This window comes from Herpailurus yagouaroundi, unplaced genomic scaffold, assembly GCF_014898765.1.
Source record: "Herpailurus yagouaroundi ecotype Mexico unplaced genomic scaffold, PumYag 139, whole genome shotgun sequence".
Lineage (NCBI taxonomy): Eukaryota > Metazoa > Chordata > Mammalia > Carnivora > Felidae > Herpailurus > Herpailurus yagouaroundi.
This window is the reverse complement of record NW_024412394.1, coordinates 29,032,963-29,049,821: the sequence shown is the minus strand read 5'-3', so window position 1 is coordinate 29,049,821 and position 16,859 is coordinate 29,032,963. Positions and strand designations below refer to the sequence as shown.

Genomic DNA, 16,859 nt, shown 5'->3' with positions numbered 1-16,859 from the left:
AAAAGATGATGTGCATTACAGGAGACAAATAAATAAATACAACTATTTAATTTTACAGAACATTTTATAGTATCTATGAGGTTTTTGATAAACAATAGGTTAAGAGTTAGTGCTAAAGTATTCCTATTTTTGTGAAGCCCAATTGAAGTTATTGGTCTGCAAATGATAGCCTAGGCTACTTACATATTAATTTATTTATTTGACTAAATCTCTAAAGATAGTCATTAAGCATCTTTTAGATGCACATATGGATTATGTCTACTGTTGCCCTTCAATCTGAAAAATGTTTTTTAATTATCCCAAACAATCAATGTTACAGAAAAATTTCAATAAAAGCCGCCAAACAAAAGCATTGTATTAAAGCAATATATTTATTATAAAGTATCATACCTAATAAAAGAAGCCAAAGCAACATAACATAGAGCCAATTTAGGATGCAAACAATCAAAAAGTTAATGCCTGAATTTTTTCAGAGTACAGTGCAACTACAATTTAATTTTATAATTATGACAAAACCTCTTACTGCTTTTTTTAAGCAAATACAGATGGACTTGTATATAAAGACCTACCAATTCAGCATTTATTTATTAACAAAATGTATTCTAATAATACAAAAATGTATGAATATTCTGGTAAAACTGAGTTAACAAAATAATCCATTTCTTATCAGTTCAGGGTATTCTTTTAATTTAGTAATAATAACTGAAATAATTACCAGTAAAAATATAGAAACCTATTAAATAACATGTACTCCTTCAATCATGGAGGAAACCAAGTCAAATGCACAATTTCATAACTTGTAAATTTGTAATTTCCAACTTACAGCATTTGGCTAAAAATATATTAGAAACTTACAGATTTAGCTAAAGGAAACAAACGGCAAATTTCCTCAAAACTAGTGTTAGTTTCTTATAAATATCATTTATTCGTTATTTTGAAAGTAATTACTGTTCCTAAAAATATCAAAGCATGTTGTTATTTTTTAAAAATTGGGTGGAAAGAATGGAGCATACATTTTTATTGTATTATGTAAGGCTTTTTAAAGCCTCCTAAAATATCTTTACCTTTACTTCATTTCATTATCTAAAAATTAACAAACTTATTTGACACTACAACAATTTTTAAAGGAATAATAGTTTGATAGATTACCAATAAAAATTTAAGAATGATAATTCTTGACTGGAATAAATAAAACAGATAAAAGTGTGTCACAAATTTTTACAAAAATTATCAAATTTTGACTTGTGCATTATTTTTTCATTTCTACTTTTTTTACTTAATTTGTTTAGAGCAGTTTCACATTTACAACAAAATAAAAGTACAGAGATTCCCCATATTCTCCCTGTTCCCACACGTGCTGTCCTCTCCCATTATCAATATCTCCTTGATTTTTACCAAGGATGAACCTACATTGGCACATCATAATCACTCACATTGCATAGATTACAAGTTCACTCGTGCTGTTGTACATTCTACGGATTTGGACAAATGTAAAGTAATATATATATATATATATATATATATATATATATCACCATAATATCCTAGAGATACTTTACTGCCTTAAAACTCCTCTGTCCTATAGTTAGAATCATCAGTATATATATAGTCTTCTCAGATTGACTTCTTTCATTTAGTAATATGCACTTAAGGTTTCCCCATGTCTTTTCATAGCTTGGTAGCTCATTTCTTTTAATGCTGAATAGTATTTATTGTTTGGACCTACCACAGTCTATCTGTTCACCCACCAAAAAACATCTTGGTCACTTTCAAGTTTTGGCAATTATGAATGAAGTTGCTATAAACATCCATGTGCAGTTTTTGTATGGACATGAGTTTTCAAATCCTTTGGGAAATAGCAAGAAGACTGATTGATTGCTGGATCATATAGTATAGTATGACTAATTGCTGGGTCATATAGTATAGTATATCAATTGTTTTTGTAAGAAACCACCAAATTGTCTTCTGAAGTGGCTGTACCAGTTTGCATTCCCACCAGCAATGAACAAGAGTTCCTGTTGCACCACATCCTTGCCAGCATTTGACTTACAGCACTGCTCAGATTCTGGCCATTTTACTAACTGCAGAGTGATATCTCATAGCTATTTTCATTTGCATTTCCCTGATGTCATAAGACATGGAACATGCTTCCATGTGCTTTTTTGCTATCTGTATATCTTCTTTAGTGAAATATCGATTAAAGTTTTTTTTAATTTAATGTTTATTTATTTTTGAGATAGAAAGAGTGCAAGCAGGGGAGGGGCAGAGAGGGAGGGAGACAGAGGATCTGAAGCAGGCTCTGTGATGACTGTAGAGAGCCCTATGGGGAGCTCAAACTCACAAACTTTGAGATCATGAGATCATGATCTCAGCTGAAGTTGGATGTTCAACTCACTGAGCCACCCAGGAGCCCCAGTGCCTATTAAAGTTTCTGACCTCTTTTTATTGGGTTATTTGTTTTCTTATTGCTGCGTTTTAAGTGCCTTGTTTATTTTGGTTAACATCATTCATCAGATGTTTCTTCTGCAAATTATTTCTTCTGGTATTCCCATTACACTTTTTGTAAATGTCCCACAGTCCTTGGATATTCTGTTTTTGTTTGTTTGTGTGTGTTTGTTTTCCCCCTAGTCTTTGTAGTCTTTGCTTTCTGCCTTTCAAGGATGCTACTTATACATCCTCTGGCTCAGAGATTCTTTGCTCATCCATTTCCAGTCGACCAGCAAGCCCATAAAAAGCATTCTTAATGTCTTTCACAGTGTTTTTATCTCTAGCATTTTTCACTTGCTTATTTCTTAGAATTTTTATCTCTCTACTTTTATTTTCCATCTTTTTTGCATAGTGTCTACTTTATCCATTAGAGCACTTAACATATTTTTTTTATATTTTTTTATTAAAAAAAATTTTTTTTAACGTTTATTTATTTTTTTGGGACAGAGAGAGACAGAGCATGAACGGGGGAGGGGCAGAGAGAGAGGGAGACACAGAATCAGAAACAGGCTCCAGGCTCTGAGCCATCAGCCCAGAGCCCGACGCGGGGCTCAAACTCACGGACCTCGAGATCGTGACCTGGCTGAAGTCGGACGCTTAACCGACTGCGCCACCCAGGCGCCCCTAGAGCACTTAACATATTAATCATAGTTGTTTTAAAGTCTTGGTCTGATAATTTAAATATCACTGCCATGTCCGGTTCTGATGTTTGCTCTATCTCCTCAAATTGAGCTTTTTGCCTTTTGGTATTCCTTGTAACTATTTTCTTGGTAGCCAGATGATCCGTGACAATTCCAATAAGGGATTACTTACTATATGCAGGCCTTTAATAATGCGGTGGTGAGCTGTTGGGGGAGAGTTAGTGTTCTATAGTCTTATAGTTAGAGATCTTCTTTAAGTGAGCCTATGCTTCCGAACTATTGAACTTCACAAAGTTTTCTCTGTTTTTTCTCCTTCTTCAGGTAGGATAGAATGCCTAGAGTGGGCTGGAGTTGGGTATTTTTCTTCCTTAGGTCAGCTAGGCTCTGATAATACCCCAGCAAGTTAGGCTGTGTTTAACTGGTTTCCCCTGAGATCAGTCCTTGTTAAGAATAGAGTGCTCTTGTCATGTTTCAGAATGGTTCCTTACCTTCTCCCCCTGCAGGAAGCCTGAGGGGATTTTCCTCTGATATTTACTGTGCGAACAATGCTGAGCTCCTGGAGGAAATCTCACAACACTGTGGGGCACCCCTATGATTAGACCTCTTTAGAGTTTTTAACTCTCAGGGTGTCCACACTGAGTCTGCAGCATTTTGTCTATTACAGCTCAGATTTTCCTATCCAGGCACAGGTTCCCAGGGTGATTTCTGCTCCTGAGTCTCTACTCCATTAAGACACCACTCCTTGAATTTGCCTGCCTGTCTCTCCAGTCTTGGGGGCTGAGGTGTGCCCTGTGTTCTTTTCTTATGGATCCCAGAAGAGTTGTTGATTTTTCGTTCTGTATTGCTTTTTACTTGTTGTCAGGACAGTGACAGCTTCCGAACTCCTTAAGTATGGAACCATAAATCAGCAGTCCTTCTCTAATATTTAAATACATTTTTGTTTTGAAATATAATTCAAAATGATTGTATATTTGAAGAATTTTACAAATATTAGTAATCACATGAACTCCCACTACATATTAATCAGCTTTTAGATACAACATAATTACTACTTATATAGATAGAACATAGAAAAAAGAAGTTCCTCTTTTTTCCTCTTAGAAGTAACCATAGTCCTGAATTCAATGTGAGTTTTTCTCATCCTTCACTTTATAGTTTCCCACATATGTAATCTCAAGTAATATATTAATTCACTTTTCTGTTAATGAATATCTTGTAAGAGGATTCATACTTTGTATTTACTTCTTCAAATTGCATCTACTCAAAAAATATTTTCTGAGATTTATCCATGTTTATATGTACACTTACAGTTCATTCATTTCCATTGTGAGTTTATATAAGTGGACTACAAAATATCATTTCACGATTCCCAAATTCTTATATTTATGTTTTAAATAATGTATATGTTTATGTTGTGTGAAATATATTTTCATACATGTTTTATAAATATTAACTTGGTTAATCTATTACAACAAACAATTAAAACACTTATAAATGCTTCCTGGATATATGTGAAAGATTTTCTCTAGGGTGATAATTTTTGGAGAGGGTGTACTGTGTCATATTCATCTTTACCTGGTAATACCAAATTGTTTTTTCATTTATATTCCCACAATTTTATGTTTTGTTCAACACTAGACAACACTTGGTATTACTTGACTTCCTAATTTATACAAAATTAGTAGCTGCATAACTTCATTTTGCATTTAACATTCTCCTGATAAATATTAATGTTGAAGATAATTTCATATTTTGTGTCAATGATTTTTTCAATAATGTTCTTTTTTATATCACTTTCCCATTTTTCTATTGTTCATATTTCTTATCAAGCCAAATCAACTCTCTATTAAATCCCAAGTATTACAAATCTCTTCTCCAAGTTTATGTTTGTTCTTTATAGATGTTACATATCTTGAATTATTTTGTCCCTCCATGTATGTTGTTTTAAGAACAGAAATTCTTAATTTTAATGTATCCCATTTTATTCATCTATCCTTATGTTTTATGTATTTTTAGAAATACTTAATATCCCATGGAATAATAAATATGTACTCCTATATTCCCTATTTAAAGTATTAAAATTTTATTCTAAATGTTAGCACACAATTCATCTAGAAGTAGTATTTTGTGAGGTTTGAAATTCTGATGCATTTCCAGTTTTCTCTTCTCTTAATAAGGAAAAAGGTATAATTTTTTGATATGTTCTTTTTTTTTTTTTTTTCAAACAGAACTTCAGTGGGAGAAATCTCATATTTTTATCTGGATATGGCCCTATTCCTATCCTCTATTTTGTTGGTCAGTTTGACTCTACATGCAACTAAATAATATTGCCTTACTACTATTAATCCATAGTGAAAATATCTGGGAGGGTAATTGTCCATGTCTACTTTTTCCTTTAAAGTGTTTCTTGAACATGTCTTACTTTTGCTTCTCCTCATATGCTTTAGAGGAAAATTTTAATTTGTATGGAGTTATTATTGGAACTTCATTGACTCTGTAGATAAATTTGAGGAGAATTTACCTCTATTCGCTATTAAATCTCACATGGTATGTGTTTCCATGTATTTATAATTTCAATGAAATTTAATAAAACAATAAAAATAAAGCTCTTGCACCTAATTGGTTAGATTACATATAGAAACCTGTTAATTAGATTACTATTGTAGACACTACTTTTCATTACACTTTATTTTCTGTTTTCTGCTAGTATCATTGGGATAATAAAACGTTATATCGATATTTTCTCTGAAAATATTAAGTGCCATTATCAATTTTTTTCTTTTGTAAACCATTGTTAATTCTTAAACATATTTGTAGATTCTTGTGGGCTTAACATGCATGTAGGCAATCATAGTCTGTGGAAACAATTTTTCTTCTTCTTTTATTTCCCTTAATTTGTATATCTCTTTCCCAATCTTATTATTCAATATAAGATTTCTAATACATTGTTGATTAAAAGTTGGAATATTAGATGTTTTGTCTTTTTTCTGAATTTAATGGGTAGCTTCTAAAGACCCACAGATAAGTTTACTTGTAGGAAATCTCTAAACACATATTATCAAATTTAAAAAGTTAAAAAAATGTATCCTTTTTTAAAATTTTAATACAAAATCTAAATTTGTTAGAACAAAGTTTTGGCAAATTCAACTGTACTTGTTTTAAATTCTGGGTTTTTATACTTGCAATTGTTGTTTGTGAAAGTGTTTTTTTCTTTTAGTTGTAAAAATCGACATTTATTTATTTTGTTATTTTCTTCAATGAATTAACTTCTGATATTATTGATGTATATATTTTATATTTGTTTTCTATTATATTCTGCTCTTATGTCTATTATTTTCTTTCTTCAACATTATTTAATTTTAAGGGTAGTTTTTTAATTCATTAATTTTTCATATGTCACATATATAATATAAAGCAATTGTCTGCATCCCATAAGTAGGATAAAGTAATGCAACTACTTTTGTCTGTTATTTTGATTTGTTTATCAACCATGGCCCAGCAGTTTCAATTTTCAGTATACACCCTAGAGAAATGCTTACAGAGATGCATGAAGAAATATTTAAAATAGGGTTCATAGAAAAATTAATCATTATTGATGAAAAAGAAGCATATGTGTGGGGGAGGGGCGGGAGAGAGAGAGAGAGAGAGAGAGATCTATTTTAAGGAATTGGCTCATACCTCATGCAATTATAGAAGCTAGAAAGTCGAAACTGCAGTGTGTGCTGGTAGGCTGGATACCCAGAGTAAAGCCATCATTTCAGTTCATGTCTGAAGACTGTCTGCTGATTGAATTACCTATTTCTAGGGGTAGGTCAGTCGTTTGTACTATTCAGGCCTTAAACTGACTGAATGAGAGTCACCCACATTATGGAGGACAATCTGCTTTACTCGAAGTCCTTTAACTTAGATGTTAATCTTATACGAAAACACTCTCATAGAAAAATCCAGTATATTTGATACCATATCTGGACACTGTGTCCCAGACAAATTGACACATAAAATTAACCATCACACAAGGGATAGAAGTAGAAATGGTTCCATTTATTATTGTTTTCAATGATCCCCTAGGAGACATTGTACTTTCTGTATCTACGACTTTGGAATCTATAGGGTTGAATATTCAATTCCAAAAAATGGTACACTTTAGCTAAATGTTATAGAAAGAATCTCAGTGAATCACAAACTATGGATTTTTCCTGGTACTTTTGACTCCTAGTGTCAAAGAAGAGGAAGAAAAGAGTCATTATCATATCATGGATAATTGTCTCTGTTCATCAGGGTAAGTAGAGATGATTTTAAACAGTGAGGGGGAGAAAAAAACATGTAGAACCCAGAAAAGCCATTTATTTAAGTTTCTCTTGATATCTGAGATGTACCCTTGCCTCTTGTGACTTTAAGTGCACAAACTTATCAAACCCAACCTCAGAGGGCAAGCAGCAAAGATTCAAATCATTGGTGATGAGTGTCTGGATTATGCCACTAGGTAAAGTTTTGAGACAAGTAAACAAGATGTCTGAGATGAAGAGGACTTGAGAATGGATAGTAGGAGGAAGAGATAATAAATATCAATTGCAGCATTGAGTTGAGGCCAACTTAATGGATGCAAACTCTAGTTTGTTCTGTTAACATCCCTCTTCTAAGACTCTCATATAACAAAAGGCCCACCAAACACAAACTTATCTTTGCGTGTGTTTATAGAAATAGAGTCCATGAAAATGGTAGAGTGTGGTAGACATGAGAATGTGCCTCTCCATTCCTTCTGCCAGTGTGGCCAGCAGAGTCACTTCATCCAAAGTCTTATCTTTCTGGGACACCCCATATCCTACAACTGAGCAATGTAGAGTTTTAAAAGCCTATTTCAGGCTGATGCAAGATGACCCTCATGGGCAATTCTCACCCAAGAGCTCTCTGTTGGCTATAGTTTCAGCAGGCCTGTATTGCAATTTAATTTATTTCTTTGCCCAAGCCTACTTTTCTCCACTTCCACAGCATCTTCTTGCAGAAGAGTAAATGAAAGACATACACTAGAAAGAGAATATGGAAGACAGCATGGGATAGTTTATGCATGATAGATGTAAATGCATTTATTCAAATTGTTGCAGCAAAACATGCCTTTGAAGTATTTTAAGCTTATGTTATTAATAAAGTTTGAAAGTATATCATTTAACAATATTATCCTTTTAGGAACTTAATTAAATGTTTGGTATCAAAACTGGAAAATAATCTGGAACTTTAAAATCATCCCTAGTAATACTGTGCCTTTGATGGGAAAAAGTGTAAAAAAAGCAAATTTGCCAAGATAAGATGGTTGTACATCAACAGAATTTTATGGCAAATTGTACATGGACAACACATGACAAATTAGATGTAAGTTCTTCAGTTTCATATATTATATGATTAGGAAACTAAAATTCTGGATGAGCAGGATTTTTTTTTTAGAGAACACACACACACACACACACACACACACACACACCTTTAGAATTTAACATGTAAAGCTTGACATCTGAAAATTTAAGCTTAGCATCAGGAATACATAAGAAAAGGTAATCACACCTGGGAAACTGAATAGCACCAATTTAGTGCCGAGAGTGGCTAGAGAATTGGGATCACAGAGGTTTGTTCAGACATCTGTCCATCAGATGCTGTGATCCATTGTCATATACTTGTGTGACATCAGGTGCACAAATGTATCAGAAAAATTTGTATGGGTATGAAATGTCTTCTTTCCTTCCCAAAATGTATCTTTGTTGACTTTTTGCCACTAAATCAATAGTCTATCCTTGACCTGAATTCAAAACAAGTCATTTTTCAACTCAGGTTTTCCTGCTTTGTGGATATAATTCCCAAATTACTCCCAAGAATAAGCTTTCCATCTCCATAAGGATGTTGTCTAGTGAAAGACTTATAACAGCTCAACTATTGATTATTTCAACCTAAGGATATAATCATATTTCTCTTCCCTATCCTAAAAGCTTTTAATTATAAAAGTCTTGTGCCCACAATTTATTTTCAGAACATGATATACCTGTATTATGCAGAGGATATCATCAGGACAGGGATGGGTACAAATATAAATATTACATAGATTAAAAACATAGTTTGCAATAATAACTCCTTATTTAGCATTCTGTTTAACTCTTTGTCCAATACTGAAAATATTTCAGTTGTCCCAAATGTCAAACCTCAAACATCATACAGATATGTTTTGAACATCGACTATATCCTGAATATTATATAAAATATTAATATGTGACCTGTGGCCAAAGGGAACTTACATAGTAATTTTAAAGTAACCTTCAGAGAGCGGTAAATCACTCTATATCTTGAAAAGTTCAGAAAAAAGCCAAATGACTAAAAATTAGGGAATGACTTTTCTAGGGCCCAGAAGGGGGATACAATTTAACTTTACAGTTAAAAATTTACATTACATTGACCACATACAGTTCATTAACTCTATAAGATACATTCCATTTGGCTTCACACAAATTTTAGGTGGCCTGAAATGTAAAGTTTTCTTTTACAGTCAATCGTTTGTTCTTCTGCCCCTATTGGACAATAGAAAACAGACCTCATTATGTTGGTTATCTTTTCCTTCAACAGATTACTGCCCAGGGTTTCTTCATTTTCCAAAGATTATTTCATTTAGATGGTAGAGACTTGTTCAAAATAAATCATTAATAAGAACCACTTTATTTCTCTTCAGGTAATAAGGTAGGAATTTCACCACAGAAGGCAAAATCAAAATTTTTCCTGAGTCCTTAAATTCAAATGATAGGTTCTGTGGGTGCCTCATTCACAGGATTGTCAGCCTAGAAAGGAAATTTTCTTTGGTGTGGTGCTAAGCACTGAAATAAAGTCTTCTTACAAGGTTGCCATGGTAACATGCATGCATCACCTGTCCTGCTCACATTTAAAATTTGTTTCCTAATATCTTCCATATGGGTATTTGTTTTTTAAACTTCATATAACCTGTGCTACATTTTGTTAGGACTCATCAAGTGTAGATTACAACTATATTCAATAATTACATTAACTGATTTGCAAACATGCATCCATAACTAAGAATCTACTGAACTCATAGAAATGAGTGTGGAAAAAAATATGACAATTTGTAGTACTGTGTACTTTAGCATCAGGCAAAACTTTAAAAATGCATATGGTTCATCAGTATATTTCAGTCCTGTTATGATAAATTCATCCATATAACAGCAACAGTGGGGTCTGCTGAAAGCTTATTTACAAGTGAATTGGGAAATCTTAGTGCTATTGCTAGAGCTGTTCCTACTTGAATCACTACTACCTCTTCAAATATATAGTTTATTCATTATTTTGTGTGATGGACTGGGCTAAGCACTTTACGTACTTGTTTTATCATTAAAACTACCCTGTGCGATGAGCGGCATCATTATTTACAAAGAAAACAACTGAAGCTTAAAATGTAAGCTTCTGCTCAGTATCACACTGGAGATTCAGAATTCAAAACAAGCCTAATTCCAAAAAAGTATGTTTTTGACTGAATTCATGCTACACTTCCTTTTCAGACAGATTCTTCTGAAAACTCATGGGGAAAAAAAAAAAGGCAAGTATTGAGTTAGGCACCAAGACATGCAAACCTCTCTCAGAAATGCTGTTATGAAAAATGCGAAAAGAAACTCCATGTCTAATTTAAGAAGCTGTGCCCTAGGTGTTTCCTTAGGTCACATTTCTCTTAACTAATCATAAACATTGTGATACAAATTATAGAGTAGGAGTTAACCTGTGTACTGGGAACTTTCCTGTGCTGCATAAGATTATGCTAGTCTCTCCTTGGGAAAAAAAAATATACACACACACACACACACACACACACTTATATCTGGCATTCAAAGGTGCGTATGTTATTAAACCGTTTTGCAACTGAACCCCGTTGTCCTACAGCCTGATCCGTTTAGCCACAAGAGACTTCTTGCCCTGCTTCACTTCTCTCTGAAAGATTTATCACTTTCTAACGTACATATTTTCTACAGAGGATACTGCAGTGTTCTGCCTAATACCTTCTTCAGGGAAGACACTCACCCCATAGCTGCTAGAAATTTTGCTACTGAAGGATTACAGCTTCAACTGCCAACGGGAATTGTTCTGGCCAAAGGGATCTACTTAATGCCACGTTACACCCCCTCCCAGAAGTTAACCATCATCTGATGATATAGGAATTCAAAGGTCAGCAGATTTGCTTCAATTCCTGGAAAGTCTGAATGGCCATCCTACTTTTAAAGTTCTGTGTATGACAGGCAACCATGTTAGTAGTCAGCTTCTTGCTCTTTCCATTCATTCCTCCCTCGCTTCCTCAGCTGTATATCCCCTGAGAGGACTGGCTGATAAACTTCTGCAACATTTTATTTTTAAAACAACATTTTACTTCAGAGTAGATTTTTATATTAATATAGCTATGGAGGAGAAAAAAAAGTGTTGTTTTCTTTTGAAATTGTAAAGAGATTTGCTGTTATTCCCAGTTCATGCCTCTCATCTTTAGTCTCAGAAAAGAGCGTGTCCCCCTAAGTTTCCATCTTTTCAGTAGCTTTGATCACCCTGATACTGTCGTACCATGAATGGCTTAAAATTATGTTTCCTCTATTTCACTTCATCTCTTTAACCCTTGGCTTTTACATATAGAAATTGGCTCCTCATTTTCAACTTCTGTTTTTTTTTCCCGTCATTTTAATTTGAATATCAATTTTCTGAAAAAAATGTTTTGTCCCCTTCCAAATCAACATTAAAATACACACGTCAGGATATCTATTACCTCAGATAGAGTTGATGGGGTTGGGGGTTCGGAGGTGGCAGACAAGAAATAATTCTTAAAGACATCTTTGTTGCAAAGTGGTGATTTAATTAAAGCATGGGAATAGGACACGTGGCAGAAAAAGTTATACTGAGGATGTGATATGGATAACTGATTATATACCCTCAGGTTGGGAAGGGGTTAGGGACAACATAAGCCTCTAAAGAATTTTGGAAGCAAAGTTTCCAGGACCTTGAGGGGCTAAGTATTGTTAGGGAAATGCCATTTATTACCATGTAGTAAAATCTCAGTCATGAGATGCTTCAGATGTATATCAGGGGACCATAAGCTTAGAGTATGATTGCCAGCATATATCTTGGGGGTAGTTAAGATAAAAGAAGCTTCCAAAGGAATTTTTACATGTCCAAGTGGACTTTACAGAATCTTGGGGAGGTCAGGATAATGTTAAGCCAAGATTTCCTTTAGCCCTTAGCAAAGTGTCATCCTTGAGGCAACTGAGCTCCTAGAGGGAGGCCACTCTGCCTGTTTCAAGACTTGTCAATGGGAATTCAATTTTTCATTTGGCTTAGTTTGCCACATCACTATGGCAAGCACTCAAACCCCTTTCCTTTCTTCTTGGGTAGCCAAGAGTGTCTGAGGAATATCACACGTATTCCACCTGTGGTGTGGGGTGCTATTAGTCTGTACTTTGCCCTCAGCTTGTCTTACACTCCCTCATCATACCCCCCTCAACAATTTTGACCCTTAAATCTTTAAAGTTGCTGAAGGTGGAAGGTCTCATCTTCTACAGCTTCTTCCTGCTGAATAGGGGCATAGAAATGTCCCTACCTATGGGTCAACATTAGTCAGTCAGGAAGATAAAGGGGTCCCTCAGCCTCCGGGAGAGCAGCAGGGTGGACCAAGACCACGAATGCGTGTACTGTTACCGCGTCAACCGGCGCCTGTTTCTGGTGCCTTCGGATCCTGGCTCCCCTGCCGCCTGTGCAGGACACCTCGGGACCAGCGGGGCCCCGAGACCCTGGTGGAGCCCACGCAGGTCAGGGTGAGCATCCCGCTGTCTGTCCTGGACCCTCCGCACCGGCACCGCCTCCACCGAGGGAAGAGCTTCGACGCTTCTGACACGCTGGCCCTGCCCCCGGCACTGCCTGATGGGCTGGGACAGTCTCCCTCTGAAGCCCGAGAAAAGCTCAGCCCCCAAGAGCCTGGACCTTTGGTCCTGTGTCTCCTCCGAGGCCCAGCACCGGAAGCTGTCAGCTGCCCGCCTGGCTCAGCCAACACGAGTCCCACCCTCCACCTCATTCCGGTCACAACTCCAGCCTCGTGCGCCCTGGCCGAAGCCCTGAGGACTGGCCACCCGGAGGAGGGCAGAGCCCCTGCCATCCCCCCTAACCCCTCTCCTCTGGCAGGGCACCCACCAGAGGGGAGCCCTGCCTGGCTTCAGCTGGAGGTGAACGTAGTCCTCACCCTCTTGGGTTGGGCAGGTGGATGGGCTCAGGCCCTTCTCCTTCCTGGAGACAGAGGTGGGGACTCCAGGGTTGGGGGGTGCGGGTGAAAGAGGATGGGATGACATGTTTGTAAATAAAGCTCAGTGCCCTCTGCAAAAAAAAAAAAAAAAAAAAAAAAAAAAATTACAGTGGAGGGAGCTGAATCCAAGGTGGACAACATGCATGAACCTTGTTGAGTAAAAAGGATCATCTGTTGGCTTGAAGTTATTGTAGTGGTGGAGTGTTGGCACCAGGAAAAAGAAGGATTATATAAAGCACCACGTTGAGTATTCATGTCAGCTAGAAATTAAGAAATCATTTTGTGGTAATCTGGAATGTATACACAGCATTTTGTTTTTATGAGAGTATAAGTGCCAGCACTTAAAATATCTAATGTCATTCTATTTTGTAGAACTGTTTTATGCATTTGAGTTTAGTATTTAACAATATAATTCTATTTTGAGAGTCATTTAAGGCCTTAACTGTGTAGCAGGTTATGTATAGTTATCATATAGACTATGCTCAGTAAGCAATTAAGTAATTAATAAGGCATTTTTATAGAAAAAAGAAAAATATAGGTTAATGGTTAGAACAAATTACAAACCCAGTGTCTACCAGTACTGCCAGTGAAATTTTTAGATGTCAGGCTTGAAGCATTCAGACTGGAGTGGGAACAAGCAGCAGGAATCAGATTGGTCTTTGTGGTTTGTAACTCAAATGTCTGTGGTGATCCATTTGAATGGCTCATTGTAAGAAGGAATTGTTAGTAGACATCGGGGAAAGGAGAATGAAAAAGAAAGATACAACCATCACAAGAGAAGTTTGAGGTTTTCCACAAGTTCACAGGAATAAGAAGTCGCAATAGTTTGCTCACTGATTTCCTATAAAGGGAGTGCAGGTTTTATTTAGATACAGGAGCCCATGAAGAGTGCTCTTCTAACTTTACTGCAGTGGGACTACATAGTATGACCCAGTAGGGACTCTTCCATTTTGGAATTAAATCCCCTGATGTATTGGGAAAAAAAAAATCAAATAAACCAAGTGTTTTGGATTTATATGGGGTGGGTGTCAAGTAACTATAAGAACAGGTTTAGGGAGGACATGGTTTGCATATTTAGAGATTTATGAATTAACCCAGCCTCAAGTGAATAATTTAATAAAGCACTATAGTCTTTATCTATTGATAGGTCTACAGCAAGAAAAGTCTTTGCACACAATTGTTGGGGGAATCCATCCCACTTTCCAATTGTTTAAATAATATGTCTTTGAGGTTATTATTTCCACAGAATAATAAGCAAGAAGATTGTCCATACCTGTGTCATTGTGACCATTTTTCTGAAGTTTACCTCAAGTGTCTAGTTTAGGCAAACCACAAGCATTTAAAGACAATCAGAACTAAAATTTAACATCCATAACAGTGCTTTTTGAAACATAATTTTTCTCTCTAAAAACCCTCATTTCCAGAGATAGCCAAATGAAGACTAATTCGCTTGTAAAACAAGTCTAATTTTAACTTGGGCTTATTATTTACATAAGCTCAGCAAGAATAGCGATTGATCCTAAGGATCTTTTAAAGTTTGTTTGCTGGGACCTTTAATAAGGAATCTCCAGACTGAACTTTTAGTAGCCTCTCCAGGCCAGAAGCCAAGCCAAATAGAAAGGCCTGAAATACCTGTAGAATTGGGCAAATTCCTCTTCATGAGGTCCCCAAGATATCCTGAGGTTCTTGTACCTGCCAGGAAGTGACCTTCTTCACTCACCTGGTGAGGCTGCTGGGAACTCTGTAAGCAAGGTATCAGGCCAACATTTACAAGATGCTTTATGACTCCATGTTTCATAAAGTCAACCTTAGTTCCTTAGTGCTGTATGGTCACATCTGAGGCTATGAATGTCTCTCAAATATGACATTCCTGTCAAAGCTTTGGTAAAATAAACAGTATTTCCAATGGTGTCCTGTTCTCCTTCCAAGGAGAAGATTCTTATTGAGCTTATGCAAACAATTATAATTGCCATGAAAGAAAGAATACTCCCTGAGAGTTTTTTGAATTTTAGAGGGTTTAGGTAGAGAGAAAAGAAAAATGCTTCAGTTTACAATTGAATCCTTAATTTGGAAAAGCAAACATTAGAGAACCAGCAATATTTCCAACAAAAGTCACAAAACTATAATATTCCTCAATTCATTTAGTCCCATGTTCCTAATTCATGTTCAATTTGAAGGCAGCTTTTTTTGTTCTGGAATTCTTACACATTTTAGTATTAAACTTAAAGATATCAAATATCTGTTATTTGTTCTAAAAGTCCTGTGTCTAAATCACTTTAAAGATGAAATACATTTTTTGAGAGAATAAGAACAATTATAAATGACAAAATCTCAGAAATAGACATTGTTAAAGATCTGATGAGAGTTCATTATGATAAGATTCACATGGAAATTTGGTTACTTCTGTGATACATAACCTTCAATAATCACAATATCAAGTGAGGACCTTATACCAAAACATTAAAACTTTAGGAATTGCATATATATTTGAGCAGTTATAGCATTTACCCATGCAATACAACCTAAGATTTACCATTACTTGACAGTGTTTTTTTGAAATAACTTAGCATACCAAATAAAAAGGCCTAGTTGGTCAAAAAGACTTCATTTACAATTTAAATCTTGGAAGCTTTTAAAATCTTAGAAAGTTATAAAGCACACCTGACTAGGATTACTGACTATTACAAATCTTAAAACTTTATTTATTTAACCAAGGTGGCAATAAGAGATTCCAAAAGCAAATATGTAGGGTTATATAGTAGTTAACAAAGCTAAGCTCCTTTAACATTGAGAAGTTTTAACTAAGTGATCAACCACCTGAAGAAGACAAAACTTAAGCTTTGCTTTCCCCAGCAGACAAAAGAGAAACAACCACAACCACAACCACAACCACAACAACCACAACAACAACAATGTTGTTTACATTTTATCAAAAGCAGATCAACAGTCCAAGAAAACTTTGTCTTTTGAACAGAGAGAAAAGCAGAATTTTAATCTTATGCCAGTGTACTTTTAAAATCCGTTTTTCTCAACCTTAGTCTATCCTGACCACACATAAATTTCCTTTCCAAAGATTACCCTTCAAGAACCTTCTACAACTTTCCTTTGCATTCAGATATTGTCCCAAGCCATTTCTCTCCAAATAACCAGTCTCATTTAGGACAAACTTACTTTATTTTACCTTCAACAACAACAAAAATGTACTTCCATTCCTTATATCTTTTTTACACATCTCCTATTTTCTACATACAGAGTTGCTTTCCTTATTTCCATTAGTCTTAATATACTTAGCAGAATTTTAACTCTTAGAAACCTTAATCTCTAATGAAAACTTAGTAACCAATTGAGAACAGCTACACCAGATTTTTTTTTGGGGGGGGAGGGGATGGTAAATTTATCAATTAAGCACAAAGCAGGCTTTG

General features: G+C 35.4%; 1 protein-coding gene across 1 annotated transcript in view; it reads left to right on the top strand.

Annotated features, from left to right (window-relative positions):
- LOC121030039 (migration and invasion-inhibitory protein-like) overlaps positions 1-13,469 on the top strand; it is a 64,158-nt gene extending 50,689 nt beyond the window's left edge. The window contains 3 exon segments of the mRNA XM_040474599.1: positions 12,759-12,879; positions 12,882-13,045; positions 13,047-13,469. Of these exon segments, the coding sequence (XP_040330533.1) occupies positions 12,759-12,879; positions 12,882-13,045; positions 13,047-13,256 (495 nt within the window). The 3' untranslated portion in view covers positions 13,257-13,469.
- The last annotated feature ends 3,390 nt before the right edge of the window (positions 13,470-16,859 follow it).